The 16657-nt window shown below is 41.2% G+C and overlaps 1 protein-coding gene and 1 long non-coding RNA gene across 5 annotated transcripts in view; one reads left to right on the top strand and one right to left on the bottom strand.

Moving 5' to 3' along the window:
• Nucleotides 1–73: 73 nt before the first annotated feature.
• LOC307022237 (proteasome subunit beta type-3-like) overlaps nucleotides 74–16657 on the bottom strand; it is a 19795-nt gene continuing 3211 nt past the window's right edge. The window contains exons 2-6 of one of the 4 annotated variants that reach the window (XM_079654928.1): nucleotides 8111–8314; nucleotides 7645–7752; nucleotides 7429–7543; nucleotides 6628–6705; nucleotides 74–341 (exon numbers count right to left, since the gene is read on the bottom strand). In XM_079654928.1, the coding sequence (XP_079511054.1) occupies nucleotides 273–341; nucleotides 6628–6705; nucleotides 7429–7543; nucleotides 7645–7752; nucleotides 8111–8314 (574 nt within the window). In that variant the 3' untranslated portion in view covers nucleotides 74–272. Of the gene's footprint in view, nucleotides 342–5685; nucleotides 6063–6627; nucleotides 6706–7428; nucleotides 7544–7644; nucleotides 7753–8110; nucleotides 8315–16657 lie in introns of those variants that run through there. The other 3 variants (XM_079654926.1, XM_079654929.1, XM_079654927.1) reach the window with 3 other exon arrangements.
• Nucleotides 5156–6621, top strand: LOC307022239. Its single transcript, XR_013803334.1, has 3 exons — nucleotides 5156–5293; nucleotides 5426–5692; nucleotides 5936–6621. It is a non-coding gene; the product is annotated as an uncharacterized lncRNA (long non-coding RNA).

Here is a 16657-nt window from a genome sequence, read left to right as displayed (position 1 = left end):
TTTGACTTGTCCGTTTTATAATCTGTGTTATACAACACCAGTCGCCTGGATACAGAAACACCCTCACACAACATTTACACGAAAACTTTATTGGCAAGAAAAAAGTATTTACAGCTGTCACAAAATGAGCAGATAGAAATAGAAATGTGCTATATACATGTAAAAGACCTTTTCTTTCTCTGTGCACAGCCCTTCTGCCTACCGTGGATGCAGGAGGCTCTTCCCTGATAAAGAAATGCTCTTTCCATTTAAAAAACAAAAGGGTCCTCATTTCATAAACTCAATGTTTTCAGTCTGTTTGGATTTTTATAAAGCAGCACGACCAGCAAGCTGCACGCCACCTAAGGAAGAGGAGAGACATAGTTTTGTATATTTGTGTAGGTTGAAATCAACGAATCATGTAAGCCAACTAAAACACGTGAATTCTCGCATAACAACATATGCGAGAATTTGAGTCACACACACAGACGGAAAAAGGCTCTTAAATGTATTTCCCAAAATGTTCACACACACACACACACACACACACACACACACACACACACACACACACACACACACACACACACACACACACACACACACACACACACACACACACACACACACACACACACACACACACACACACACACACACACACACACACACACACACACACACACACACACACACACACACACACACACACACACACACACACACACACACACACACACACACCATATTGACTCATACAGGGAGAGGCTGATACAGCACTGTTGTTTTTAGGAGGTCCAGTTAGCCTTGCCACAGGATACTCATTTGTTTTTGATCCCCTACTACCTATATTAATATGATATATATATATATATATATATCTGGATTTTTTTCTGTGGGATAAAAACAAACTCCCTTTGTTGTTGTTTGATTTAAATTAATCTTTTAGCTGTAAAAGTGAGAAAATCTTCAAACTGAACATCTGTCAACACAAATTATCGCCTTGTATTTAATACATTAATTTGATCATCATTAATGAACGTTTTTTATGCGTGGTCTTGTTCAGGTTCTCCTCTGACTGTTTTCTTTTGTTGACCGGTCCAGGGATGCAAATGAGCTCTTGGTTAACTCTTGTGCTATCTCTTTAAAACTCTGCACAGATCTAGCAAATTTAAGAATAAAATATAGTTTTAGTGTTTGAAACCCACCATGTGCAACTACAGAATGAAAAAGAAAAGGTAGGAAATGACCTGAGTGGCTCTGCTCCCAGTGAAGGTACAGTAGGGAACCAGCCTCATTGTTCAGTACACAATGTTTGTTCTTATCCACGTCATTTCACAACATCTCATATCTCAAGATCATAAGCCAGGTGAGACAATATGGGATTCAGGCTGGGCCCTCGTAAAGTTAACTATCTCAAACTAGTATGCATGACTCACACTTATATGAGCCCTGCATTAGTGGCAGCGTAGGCCAACCAATCTACTTGCTGCACTCTGGATCAATAAGCAATGCTGAGTTCCATTAAAATGTAATTGTGCCTTTTGGCGCAACGGGTGTCTGGCTTGCCGACCAGTTACAAGCAAAGTGACGGCTAAAATAATGCAGATCTGTAAAGGTGAGCAAAAACGGTCAGGCTCATGAATTAAAAGCTGCCAGGGGCCACTGGAGATCTTTTCACAGGAGCCGGGGATAGACATTTATTTTATGAGAGATATTCATGAGCACTGAGGCAGGGTCCTGTTGGGGGGGGCATTCCTCACGTCACTGAGGGTCATCTGATCACACACAATAATGTGAGCCACTTCATAATTCTGACTGTGTGACAGCTGTGTGCAGGGGCGCCGTAAGGGGGTGAAAAGTTAGGACGATTCTAAGGGCCCGTGACTGACAGGGGCCCAAACTATTTTGGGCCCAAAATCCCTGGCGGCGCTCCTGGCTGTGTGCCACAGTAATGATAACAGAGTTTCAGCTGAGGCAGGAAGAGCTGATGAACAGCAGCCGCCCTACTAAGCCCGGCTTTAACCCAGACTCGGCAGTTTAGTGTCAGGGGAAACTGCAGCTTACTGATGCTTTTCAAAGTGTCAGCAGCAGTGTGCATGTTACAGTAGTTACATTGTGTGTGTGTAGAACACTATTGTTAGAAATTAAAATCAATGTTTTGATGGTATAATGTAGCTTAAACATACCGTCAGTTTAAACGCTCTTTTATACTGAAAAACCAGAAATTCTTGTGCACAAGCAGTTAAGCTTTTATTCTGAAAATCCTTCATCTACGGTTAGCATTTAGCATGTGGCTAATATACGAATTCCTAAAGAGGTGAATTGAGAAGCGAAATGACGTGGTGTGGTGAAAACCGAAACCTACTGATTTAACACTACAACGATAGATGTTGAGATACTACCATGTTGAATATTAAATGAAAGTACAGTTTATTTGAATACATTATTGTTTACAGACGAGAGTAGCATGTGACAACATCCGGAATGACCGGAAACCAAACGAGCCGAGAAGTATTGTTTAGAGTATTGATTACAGCGTTTAGAATGTGTTAAATGAAAAGTGATGAAAGAGAATATGAGGAGAAACGGCGTGTTAAGCATATATTGAATGTGAAAAGAACCTATCCTCTGTTTAAATGCAATAACGGACATTGGAGACGAGGTGAGCCGGCTGGCGGGGAGGAACCAGCAGAGGATATATAACAGCGCCGGAGGAGAGATCCATTCTCTTCTCTTCTTGCTCAGGAGAGCCAGATCACAGCTGTTTTCTGCCGGAACAATATTCTGTCTGTAACACTACCGCGCCTTTTTTAATTAAAGTATCCCATTTGAATCTTTTCAGAGACTCCATTTAGTCTCATTTTAAAGCTTCTCTCCTGGACGCGAGAATAAAGAACATATTTAACACTATTAAGATAATTATTTGTCACAAAGTAGTTCACAATCTTTTTATTGCCCGTCATTACTGAAGCATTGTGCCTGATGGCTTTAAGGAGAAGTTAGTAACACAAATAAGGAGGCGAGAGAGGAAGCAGAGGGCTTTAGGCAAGTTAACAAGAATTCACTGAAATACACCTAATTTCTTAGGATGTATCATTAATTATCTGTCATGAAGCGTTTGAACCAACCCCATGGGTTTGTCTAGAATACATACAAATGAATATCCCTTAAAACTGTCACAAAAGAAGTTATCCCATGCAAGCATAATTTATTTAAAGTTAACAACAATTGCCAGCTTGGACTTTTATTTATTTGGGTCCCGCTCCTCAAACGTTCTCTGCACGTGTGTTCGTGATGACACCCACCTTCTCCTCAGAGCAGCCTCTCGGCTTTGCCCCCTGCTGCTAGAGCCCCGGTGCCGCTCTTCAGCACCCCAAGCTCCACGGTCCGGTCAGCTGGAGCGTGCTCAGGCCATCCACTGCTGCCGGTCTCCCACGTAACTCGACACGGCGCAGCACGCACAGTCCCATTCATCTCCTTCCCGTCCCCCACGCTCTTCTTCTTCTTCTCCTCCCCCGCTCCCAGAGGCTTCATGCCGCCTTTGGAGAGCCTTTCGGACACCTTCCTGGCCCACTGCGTAAAGTTGATCTCCAGCGAACCGGCCCTGTCCTCCGCGTACTGCTGCACGTTCCCCGCGTACCACGGAACCCACCACAGCAGACTGAGGAAAATCACGACGGAGCCCGTGAAGATGAGGAAATCCCCGTAGAAGCGGCCCTCGACGTTCAGGTTGCCGAAAATCCCGACCAGCAGCACCACCAGCCCGGCGGCATCGAAAACAACCGCGAGGAAGAACAGCGGCGCACAGTTCCCCACGCAGCTGGGGGCCATACCGGAGGAGCGCGAGCCCGAGTAACGGCGCCGACAGCCGCCACTGGTTTTTCAGGACGCACATTTGCCCTCCTTCTTTCTTTCCACCTGTGCGGCGTTCACCTGTGAGCAGGCCCCGCCCCTCACCACATTTTTCACCCTCCTCGTTCCTTTTCATTCAACTTTTTTGGGACTTTTCCGTTTGTCCATCTTTTTTGTATGAATTTCATTGTTCAGAAAAAAAGCCATGTTAAATAAATATTCAATAACATCCCACTAAATCAACAGGAACCCACCACTCAGTGCAGGGCCGGCCCTGACCAATTTGCTGCCCTAGGCAAGATTTTAGCTGGCGCCCGCCCCCCAAAATGCAGACACTCACTATGACTGCGCATGCATGTGCACGGTTGTGGCATGACCACCAAAAAAGAAAGATATGGAGACAAGATGTGTGCAAATGTATTTAGTATCCTATCCATTTTAACATGATTTAAGTGGGGGGTTGACCTAACATCCTCTTTATACTGAAGTTAAATGCATCAATCTGGTATACTTTGAGAGCAAAATGAAGAGATCTATGGATACATCTCTCAACACCCATGAAACAGAACTGTAAACAGATGTTCTATTTCTTTATGGATATTTTACAAATCTGTCCCCTTTTAAACTGTATTCTTGTTAACTTTTTTGTACTATCATATAGTATTTTATACTATAAGATAATAGATGAAAATCTATTGTCTTTTTATAACTATAATGATCATATAAAGGTGTGCCTTTACCTCACTGAGCTGAGGTTATCAGAGCCTCTCAGTCTTTCAGGAGAGAGCTCTCTAAAGCTCTCCCCCCTGCAGCCGCTCACACAGTAAATTCCAATGTTAATAAAAGCTGTATACGTTTTTTGGGAGTTTGATTTATTTTAAATTAACACAAATACAAAATTAAAACCTATAATTGCACACTAAAACAGTTATTTCAAAAAAGAACTATTTCACATAAACCTCTGGTTTTGACTGGGGCTGGGGCAGTTAAACTTGATTTGGGGAGGAGGGGTGCACCATAGTTTATGGGCGATTTAAAGATCATGTTTAGTCATCTAATGAGTCTTTACATTGCTGTTTTAGTCTGCGTTCTTCTAATTAGTGTGACTCTACAGCATGGGCGTCGCCTGGGGTAGGGCAGAATAGCTTGGTTTCACTTGACGTCACACCGCTGCGTTCCTTTGGCGCGAAATTCCATTGGAGGTCAGGAAGTAATTTTCTACAGAGGATCTAGCTGCTGTTACCATTGTGAAAATACCGGTGTGTTGTGTAGTTTACGGTTGTTCCAATCGATCCGGCCGAGAGAAAAACAAGAGGTTTTACCGAGTGCCGAAGGTTTAAAGCTGAGCCATTTAAGAAGCTAACCGAAGAACGCCGGAAAAAATGGATTTCAAACCTACATCTGCGGTCGGGAGGAGCAGAGTCATCTAATGCACGTGTCTGCAGCGACCACTTCAGAGGTATTAGCTAACTTGGTTTTTGTGGCTTTGTTTATGTATTATTGGGTTGTGGTTAAATGCTTATTTACTTAGTAATACTGATCATGTTTAAGTTACCTGTAGTCTAATATGGACTTTGTTGGGACTTTTTAGGGTGCCCTAGCGCTTTGGGTGACGTTGAGTCGGTAGACTGGGCTCCCACTGTTAGCCTCGGTTACCACACCACAAGTAAGCCCAGATCAGAGGCATCTCTTCGACGAGAGCAGAGGATGGAGCTCAAGGAAGACCAACAAAGACAATCAGAATGTGCAGAGGCTTTGTTGGATCTCCTGCGGACAACCGAGAGCCCAGAACCGACGCAGCCCCCGTCTGACAGCCCACAACCAGAGGACACCAGTGGGATATTAAATGACCAACAAGGTAAATTAACCACCAGCATTATTATTAAATATTACAAATGTGATTGTCAGAAAATCAATGCAAACTTTGAATTAGGTTTAGGTTTAGAAAATAGAGTACTAACTTGAGAATCTGTAATAATTGGAACAGAGAACTTGCATGTCTGTAAAAAGGTTGTCAAAAAGATAACTTCACAACAATTAACATTCATATTTGACTATTTTAAATAACTAATTATGCTTGCTACTGCTATATTGTATGCAGATGCAGGATACCAGACTGATTTAACGGTGGAGGACATCGAGAGGATGGAGGATGTTCTGAGACAGAACACAACAGAGCTGGGAGATCTTCGGACAAAGGCACTGGACACAAAGTTCAACCAGGAGTCCTTTGAGAACAACGAAGAGAAGACAAAGTTTTACACCGGGCTCCCCAACTTCTTAGTTTTACTTCAGGTTTTTCAACTGTGCGAGCCCTACATCACCTGTGGCCCTATTTCTGTGCTCTCCAAATTTCATTTCATTTCATTTTCAACAGTTCATTTTAGTTTTGCTGAGGCTGAGAATAAATCTCCCTCTGAAAGATTTGGCTTTCAGGTTCAACATCTCTCTCTCCACTGCTTCTAGAATTTGACATACTTCATGAGAGTACAGAATTTATAATTGAGTGGCCAGAGCGACATGTACTTCAAGCTACAATGCCAATGGGATTCAGACAGGCATTTGGATGTAGAGTTTCTGTGATTGTTGACTGTTTTGAAGTTTTTATTGAGAGGCCCTCTAATTTACTAGCTAGAGCACAAACATGGTCCAACTACAAGCATCACCATACTGTTACATTTCTGATTGGTGTTGCTCCCCAAGGCTATGTCACTTACATATCTTGTGCCTGGGGAGGAAGAGTTAGTGATAAACAGATCACAATACAGAGTGGGCTCCTAAAAAACCTGTTACCTGGAGATATTGTCCTCGCAGACCGTGGGTTCGATATTGGCGATAGTGTGGGATTCTACTGTGCTTCACTAAAGATGCCTGCATTCACCAGGGGGAAAAGTCAGCTGTCAGCATACGAGGTGGAAGAGACAAGAAAAATAGCAAATGTGCGTATTCATGTCGAAAGAGTCATAGGATTAGTCCGAAGAAAATATCAGATTCTGCAAAGCAGGGCTGTGCCCATAGAGCACATGTTAACAAAACCAGGTAAGGCACTAGCATTAATTGACAAGATTGGGGTTATTTGCTCTGCCTTGTCTAATCTGTCAGTGTCTGTCGTCCAATTGGAGTAAAGTCATGGAGCTGTAGTCTTGTAAATAAGAAACCATGTATTATTCAGTATCATTTAACCTTTTCAGTAAACGTCTTTTTATGTTCAAACATCTTGTGTTCAAGTCTTTTCAGTAAACATCTTTTTGTGTGTTGTAAATTGTGTAGCCCTACTCAATATACAACTTTCATCTACATTCAGGCTTAATTCATTCAACAATATTCTAAAGATGACAATTGGTCTGGTGACGCTCCCATGTATGGCCATTGAGGGTTATTGTAAATGTAAATGAGAAACCATGTATTATTCAGTCTTCTTAGTATCATTTAATCTTTTCAGTAAACATCTTTTTTACAATAGCAATATATCACACAGCCCTACTTCCTCTAGTGAGTGTGGTCAGTGAATATGAAGGTGCTGTAATGCAGGTTAAAGAGCTGCCACTGTGCAAATAATAATGCAACAAGGAGAGAACCACAACTTCCGCTCACAACAAAGTCTTCTGTCACCATGGGGTAGCCAATCAGATCCAAGGAGCAGATGAATGGTTCGGAGGTTTTTGGATCTATTCCGGCGATCACAGGCTCGATGTAGTATGGCCCAAACCTGATGAGAGCATGACATATTTACCATTTATGCAGGTATTTGGGCCTACTGTAAGCAGCTTAAATGTGGACATGGGTCTATATTAAGTTCAGTGCACTCACCTCTTCTCGTACAACAGGTTGGACACCATGCTCATGAAGGTCTTGGGCTTTTTCTGGCGACCCTCCTTCAGCTCGTACAGGTTCAGTCTGAATTTAAGCCTCTGGGATCTACACACAAGGCAAAGACGTCCATCAATCCTCAGATATTAACATTGAATTCAGTCATCACAAATCTAACTTATTTCAAAGCTATGGATAGCAGAATTTCTAATAACGTTTTCTCCCCTATTTATTAGAATGAATAGTAATACTATTCAACTACAACACTTTTGTTGTTGGTATAAACATTATAGGTGTAGTATTGTACTTGACACTCCAGGCTTCCTCTAAATGAGAAGTCTTACTTAGTCTAGATCTGAGAGTTGTAGCTTTATAGAGTTGTAAATCAATCCTGTCATCATAGTACCCTGGTGTTCACAACTGTTTAGCCACTTTGAGAGAACAAGGTGGAGGTCTACACACTCACACGGTCTGAACATCAGTGGCCAGTCCTGCCAGCCCAATATACAGCTTATCTCCCATGGGGAAGATCTTCTGGAAGTCTGTGGTGACCATCTGAGCCTGGATGCCAAACCTCCGGTCCGCTGCTATCGCCACACAGTTCATCCCTCGCATGGCCATGACGGCCCCTCTGTTATAGGACATAATAGACTGGATGAAGAAGGAGAAACTTAAGAAGAGTTAAGTTAGTCAGAGCTTAAACCATTGATAGATCAAACAACTGATTAAAGAGACAAATCAAACTATTTAAACATAAAGCTCATTTTTAAGCACATTTATTGAAATTAAGTTTAAGTTGAGGCCCTTCTATACAGCATAACATGTAAAGAATATCCTAAGAATATGTATTATTTGCAACATGCAAATAAGATACTGAATAATGTTGTCCTCAAAATAAATGACTGAAATCTATGTATTTCATTTAAGGACCAAAAACATGACTCAGGGTTATTTCCAACCACCCAAATGTTTAAACATGGAGCATAACGTTCATCTAAAATCATTTCAACAATCAAAAGAAATAAAAGTAAGATAAAATAAAAAGTGTAGTTGTAGAACATTATTATTGAACCAAAGTCTTTATTATCCCGCGTTATACATGTTTAAATGTAAGGATGTATAGTGAAACCTCTTTGCTGGGTTGTTGAAGTTTTTGCAGTTGTCTGCTGTTAGTGGACTCACATTAACGAATTGCTGACTATCTTAGTATGTTGAAGCTTTAGCTAACCAAACTAGCAATGTCTAATTAACCAAACGTTAGCTGATGTTGACCCAAACGCAACATCAGCCCTTTAAGTGAACCAGATTTATTGAATCATAATGCCATTAAAGTGAATTCGGGGAATGATTGTCACAGTTGTTAGAAATTTAAAATCAATGTTTTGATGGTATAATGTAGCTTAAACATACCGTCAGTTTAAACGCTCTTTTATACTGAAAAACCGTATTTTGGCGGTTATGTGCTGTGTTGTTTAACCATAGTGTAATGTTCTTCCTATTTTAAAGATATTTTTAAGGAAAATAAGTTTCTCCTTGTTAAAAAACAAGTCAGTTTTGCAACAGCTATTCCCTAGTGGATTAAGCTGGAAATTAAAATAGCACACTCTGGTGGTAGTACAGAATTATTACACAAATAGAAGAAACACCATAACATTGTGAAGTATAATTTTAAGAGTTATAAATAAACACATGCTTGATCGCCATGATAGAATTGCAAGTGGTTTCTAATTATAAGAGAAGAAACTTTACATAATACTTTGTCAAACACCAATTTATTGAAGCTAACACAAGTAATGACATTAGCATAATTTCATACATTTCGGTATGCACTGTACACAGGAGATTTGGATTTGAACCATATTCATATTTCAAAGTCAAAACCATACACGGTACAACTTTATTTTATCATTTCATATTTAAATGTTGCATATTTTTTATATAATAATTAACTTTATTAAGATTTTACCTAAAAAAAAATAATCTATAATTAAAAAGATTTAATAAAACCTTGAGCAAAGAAAAAAAGAAGATTTAAAGTTCGGACGAACAGCAACGAAGGTGCTAGTCAGAAGATTAGTGCTTCATCTTTGATAAGTTAATACATAATTAGAGAACATGTCACCAAAACAAACTAAGTTGAGACTAGACGCAGGGCCAGGCTCAACAGCAGATATCAAGGGAAGGATACAAATCAGATCAGATGCTATAACAGTTCCAAATCTTAGACAAAAGACATGGAACCACATGGAGAAACTGTTGGAACAATGGCAAACGAGAGGACTGTATCCAGCTGATGATCAACCAGCACCAACGAAAGCCCATAGAAAAGCAGTAATTGACCATGAAAATTGAAAATACCTGCGAGAACAACAAACATGGATCAAAGCCGGACAACCCCCTTGGTATGGACCTGCTAAAAGTGCTATAAACAGAGCTGAAAAAAGAAAATCTAGAGTTACAAGTCTGGTACTCCATCTAAAATATGTCAGCCAAGAATCAACGGACAGCATGTATGTGGCTCAAGGAGCAGAGCTCACAGCAAAGGAAGATAAGAAAGAAAAGACAGAAGAAGCTCCAGTAATCCAACCTTCAAAGCTCCTTCCAAGCCTGACAGATGCACCTCCTCCCTACATGACAGAAGAATACAGTTTCTTTCAACCCCCAATACAAGCTCCAACTCTAGGTGTTTTAGGAGTAGTATTGGAGTTGGACGGTCTCCCCACAGCTACACGTGTCAAAGACTTGGAGTATGAGGTAAGACTCCTATCTGGTGAGCTCAACAGAAGATTGGAAGAACTAGGCAGAAGAATGGAAGAGGAGCTCAACAGAAAGATGGAAGAACTCAGCAAAAGTATGGAAGCACAACTCAAGAGAAGAGAAGGCGAAGGTTCTCCAGACACCACAACCGTAACTGAAGCTGGAAGACTCAAGAACTGCTCAACACTCATGCTACCGGTGATAGCGGCTGAAGAAGGAGGATTGAAATACCAATCATGGACTCACAGAGACATGGAAGCATTAGCGGCAAAACTACCTCCACTTACAAAAGGAGGTCAGAAGTGGGTGAATGATCTGGAGAAATACACAGTCCAAGACCACCTGTGCTTGGGAGACATGAGGGCCCTGCTCGGACGGATTGAAGGACGACTTGAAGTAAGAGCAATAGATTCCAAGGCCAAATGCACCAACTCTCCAGATTACATTTCCTTCAACAAAGTCAGGTCGAGGTATTGGGCTGCCATTCGTCAAATCTACCCAACAACACGGAGTTTACATGCCCTCAACAGCCTGAGAAAAGAACCGGGGGAAGACATGTATGCCTTCCTGAAGAGATGTGAAGGAGTGTGGGAGGACTGCACTGGAGAACGACATGACGTTTCACCGTCTGTCGTAATGCTGTGGAAGAACGCGGTCATTAACGCCCTTCCCCAATCAGTGCAGGCAAGCCTGGGAGATGTGGTGGCATTAGACGCTATACCCATTGAAGAATGGAGACAACATCTCATTTACCACGATATGAAATACCAAGCAACCCAGAGGGAAAAAGACGAAGAAATTAAAACATTACAACTAAGACTCTTGAAGATACAAATGGCTGAGAAAGATACCGAAGCTAATAAAAACAAGAAAGCGGCAAGGCAAATGGCAGCTACATCAGAGAAGGCAGTGCAGATTCCTCCAACAATTCAAGCTCAGGAAGAACCAGAGAATGCAGGGCAGACATCTCAAACAGTTGAATCTCAGATAGTGCCAGAGAATCAGATGGAGAACCAACAACCAGGAGGTTTCCGAGGAGGCAGAGGCAGAGGAAAAGTTCTCCGGTTTGAGGGATGCTACATATGCAATCAGCTGGGCCATTGGGCTAAAGATTGTCCACAACAACAAATGAAATACCCACCACATGCACCAAACAACGGCCCACCATGCAGTTTCCATGATGACGACGGAGGCAGGGGGTCCCAGAGATGTCAAAGACGTACAGGATTTCCAAACATGAACCAAATGCCGCAGACAGCCTGGTATCAACCACAACAATGAGGAAGCTTAGAGGACCAGACCATCAGGTGATGCATCTTCAGCACTAGAGTATTTAGAAAACCAGCTATATAGAGCCACGTATGTCACCACAGGAGGGAGAGGTTGAATGTTATTTAAAAGATAGTGAGTAGAATATTGCATTTACACATAAAGCATCCACAGATTAGAACATTTAGCAGACTATTTTTGTAATTATGAGAAGGAAAATACATTACGAGTGATGTTGTTCCCCCACGCAGAAAACTATTGTGTCCACACAACTAGTGAGGTCAAGAAGACGGGCTTCCACCCAAAATATGCAAGGGGCGGCGATACACCTGACGTGAAGCTGTCCAGACCTGAAAACAGAAACTCGATTCTGCTGTGGTGAAGTCTGGCTACAAAGGGAGGTGTCCGATAGGGTCGCTTGTCTCAAACCAGTGAAGAAGTCAACAAGAACCCAGCAGAACTAGAGAGTGACTGTTAGCGGGAGAACTGTGACGGAGCGACAGAGACTGGTCCAACATTTTCCAGCCAGTACATAGATAGACCCCGTCAGAAGACCGGGGCTGTGTTTAAAGGGGAACTTCTTTTATTCTTAGCCAGAAGTGCAGTTTTGAATCAAACAATTATGTGATTTATGGAGTCAGATTACATTTTTCTCATAAACACAATTTTATAATGGGTCTGAAGTATCTGTTTTAAGGCATGAGCCGCAGATTAAATAACATAACACTGATTGAGAGCTTGGATGAAGAAGTTGTAGGGTTTTTACAACAGTTTCAAGAATCAGTCTTTATTTATTTATTCTTGAGTAACTTTACTGATTTATAGTGTAGTGCGTAAGGCAATATCTCATTTGACTGAGGGGCACCAGCCCTTCATGCAGGTCACTCTCTGTGAGAATAGTTCATATTTTCCCTCCAGTTTGGAGAAAGATTATTTGATCATATGTTAGTTCAGCAGTGTCAACCAATCCTCTAATCCTAGAATTATTGAGACGCATTAGCGGAACCAGGGGTATTGTTTTTCGCAGCAACGATGATGCATAATACCATGACAAAAGCCATTCTTGAAACAAGTAAACTATTAGAAGTGCTAATGGGAAATCTTTTGTGAATATGCATTTATGCCATCAAAAAGCCATACATCATATGATATTTTTTAGGGGTGCACCAAATATGAAATTCTTGGCCGAAACCGATACCGAAAATAGGAAACAGTTGGCCGAAAACCGAATGCCGAAAGGCCAAAAATGATTTATATATATATATATATACACACCGTAATTTTCTGACTATAAGGAGCACCTGAATATAAGCCGCAGCAGCTAAATTGAATGATGTGTACATATATAAGCCGCACTGGACTATAAACCGCAGGTGTTTTAATGTTTAATTACCATATGTAAGGGTTCGTGCACAGAGGGGATTGACGGGAAAGAGATGGCTGTTTGAGGAAGCTCCCATTTATTAACATTTCACCCAACAAGTTGCATATTTGCATAACGTATTCAAGTGTTACCATTTAGTGCAATAGTAGCTACAGAACATGTACTGTGCTGTGTAAACTGTACTGTATCACATAGCGTTTCAGACACACAAACTTTTCAACTTTCAAACTTAAACGGTGCGCTCCCAGCGCACGTACCGGCAGTGATCTACAGCAGCGGTTTTCAACCAGTGGTACGGGGACAAACTGTCTCGCTCTCGTAATGTCTGTCTGTCTTGCTCTCGTTCTGTCTCTCGTACCACTCTCGGTTCCACTTTTACTTTTGCGCGCTACCTGTCTCGCTCTTTTCCGTCCTCCAGCTTTTCCTTCTGGAACCCGCTGCTGAAAGGTGGGGGTCCGCGGACCGGCCATAGAGCCCATAGAGTTAAAGGTGGTGGCCATTAGCTGTAAAAATCCATGATTAGCCGCACCGTTATATAAGCCGCAGCGTCGAAAAATGGGGAAAAAGGCGCGGATTATAGTCCGAAAATTACGGTATATATAATGTATACATTTTTTACCAATGTTGTTCAGCTGCCTGATTATGGAAAAATAAATGATTATGGCAAAACTTAACTTAAATAATAATCACTATTATGGGTCCATAAAACATTTATTCCGCACTTTTGAATGCATACAGTACATTCATTCCAAGTCAAGTGCATTTTCTTTTCTCTGTAGGATAACTACAACAAAGTGCATTCAGAACAAAGCCAAGGTGCTTTAAAACTGCATAAACATCTAGGCCAGTAGGCCTACAACAAAATAGTGTAAATAAAGACTGTAACAGCCAGGCCTTCAACAACAACAAATGCACCTATAAGTGCATGCATACAAATGTGCAAACTGGATAAATCCACATGAATGTAACTATTTACAAATGCAATTACAATTGAATTTCAAGAATCTGTAAATAAAGCTGTCTGTCCTCATAAGCAAAGTAGTAAACATTGTATAAAGATACATAAAGTGAAAACTGGATACAAAATCTACAATCAATTACAAATTAAATTACAATTTCAAGAATCTGCAGTGGTCTGTCCTCATGAGCAATGTAAACAACATTGTATCATTTAGATAACGAAAGTACAATATATTGAACACTGTGCTGCTGTCATTTCCCCCTAATGATAACCTGAGATGGTGAATTATAACTCACAATGAAAATTGTTCAGGAAAGTGGGTATAGAGTAGACATGTAGAACTAGATAAGCTTATGATAAGCCAGCCTTGTCTACTTATTAAGGAAAAGTGGGAGGTTCTTTTTAATGAACAGTAGCTTCTCTGCTTTATCAGCCATAAGTCTGTTCCTCTTCTCATCAAGCACATGAGAGGCAGCGCTGAACAGTCTCTCGCTGTCAGTGCTTGTGATTTGATCTTACTCCGCATATGTGTCCGGGTGTTTTGATTTCAAGTGGTGGAGTAATCCCGAAGTGCTGAAAGTCTTTGCAGTTACACCCCCTCGAGAAATGTCAGCTGAACACGTTTTACAAATCGCAATCCGCGCCTCTTTCTCTGATATTTTTAAATATCTCCAAGCGGCAGACATGTTGGCTGTGAGCCAGCCGCGTGCTTGTCGCCGCGTTTTGATAACGTCATCACAACAACACGTTAGCTTACCAACGTAACCCTGTTCTCTGACATTCGGTGATATTTTTTCGGTGCTAGGCCTTTTTAACCATTTTCGGCCGATAATTTTCGGCGGCCGAATATTCGGTGCATCCCTAATATTTTTGTACGCCTTGTGGGTACACGGAGAATTTATATTTATTTAATGCAACGTTGTGGGTTTTACATGTCCTGTTCATAATACGGTAATCATTGCAATATTAATTAAGCATTTTATGCTCAAAGGAGGGAGTGTCATGATTATACAGATATGTTGATTTCAGTGACGTTGTAGTTAATAAATAATAAAATGTAGTCAACAATAGGTCTCATAACAACAAGAGGTATGCCGGAGCTCGGGCCTTCTCCAAGGAGGGAGTGGTCCAGTTTTAGATATTAGACAAATAGAAGTGCATGAATATGTCAGAACTCTGAGTAATATTATGCAAGTTTTGTCTACACAGGCTAGGAAAACTACAGAGATACCAGACGAGACTGCAGAAGAGACTCCTGTTCGGCCAGGTGAATGGGTGAGGGTGAAAGTTCACAAAAGACAGTGGGCTCATCCCCGGTGGACGGAAGCGTGAAAAGTTGTAACAAACTTCAAACGCGCTCCGGTTTAAAGGTAAAGAAAAAGGAGCAAATTGACACCACCTCACACATTGTCACCCTTCACTGGCAACTTCCAGAACATTATTGGGAGTAAGGACTGATTTGGCAGAGCTGGAACAAAACAATAAATAGAAATAAGATAAAGATAGAAACAGCTCAAAAGACAAATTGACTATAGATTTTTATAGATTGTACATTAATGTGAAAACCTATTTTTTGTTTAACATCTGAAAAAGAGTCCAATTTTTTGTATATGTTATTTTTGTACTCATTCTTTAAATTCTGTAACGGACACAGCCAGGGATAAAATAGAGATGATGACGAGAACAAAGCCAGAAAATATGGAGACATTCTTTTATAGTGTGTGAAATATGTGGTGCTTGAAACATGTAGGTATTTAAATGTATAGAAGAAAATGGTTTCCTGAAAGAGTTAATTGGAGTAAACATGTTACAGTGGGTGAAAGCAATGTTTAGGGATATGGTAAAATTATTAGTAGACATGAATTGTGTTTAGATGACATTTAACAACTAAGATAGATAGTAAGATTAGGAAAATAGAGTGGAAAAGGTCGGATTTATTTTACCTCGGTGTGTTAGAATTTAACTATACGTAATGCCTCCCGAGATCTCTCTCTCTCTCTCTCTCTCTCTCTATCTATCTATCCGCCTGTCAGAACGCTACGACCCCATCGTCCAAGCAGACAAAAGACCTCACCACGGAAGACTCCTCCTCCTCCATCGAACAGACAGAGAAGCAGAGCTGAACCATCTCCACCTGAGGCATCCAGAAGTACAGGTGAAATAAAAAGGCACACTCTCATCGGTCCCCCACAGGACATGAAGTTCCAAGCTGAGCCACAAGATTTGGGCACAAGAGCAGAGTGTGGGACATGAGAGCGGAATACGCCCTCCATGCAACCAGTAGAGACTGTAAAGGAGGAGATGAAATGCAAAGCAGATGGGACACTGAAAAGAGTTACAGCGGAAGGATCCAAGAGCGGATGGACTGAGGAGAAGGTGGACGGAGGAGAGGAAAGGACGGAGGAGTTGGCATGGTCCGGCAGAACGTGAGGGGGTCGTGGCTTGACAACCAGAGGGGGAGAGAAGGAAAACGGGAGTGAGTTTACACATAAACACACTTATTCACCAACGAGAAATACGTAAAGAAAAATATTTATTAGCCATGAATTAATCAATTGGTGAATTTATAAAGAGGAAACTATTAAATAACCCTAAAAACGCACTGAGGGTAGAACATATTATTAATTCTTTTCATCATATGA

Source organism: Notothenia rossii (genome assembly GCF_949606895.1).
Source record: "Notothenia rossii genome assembly, chromosome: 10".
NCBI classification, from domain to species: domain Eukaryota; kingdom Metazoa; phylum Chordata; class Actinopteri; order Perciformes; family Nototheniidae; genus Notothenia; species Notothenia rossii.
Note: the sequence above shows the minus strand (reverse complement) of the source record. Positions and strands in the feature narration are given on the sequence as shown.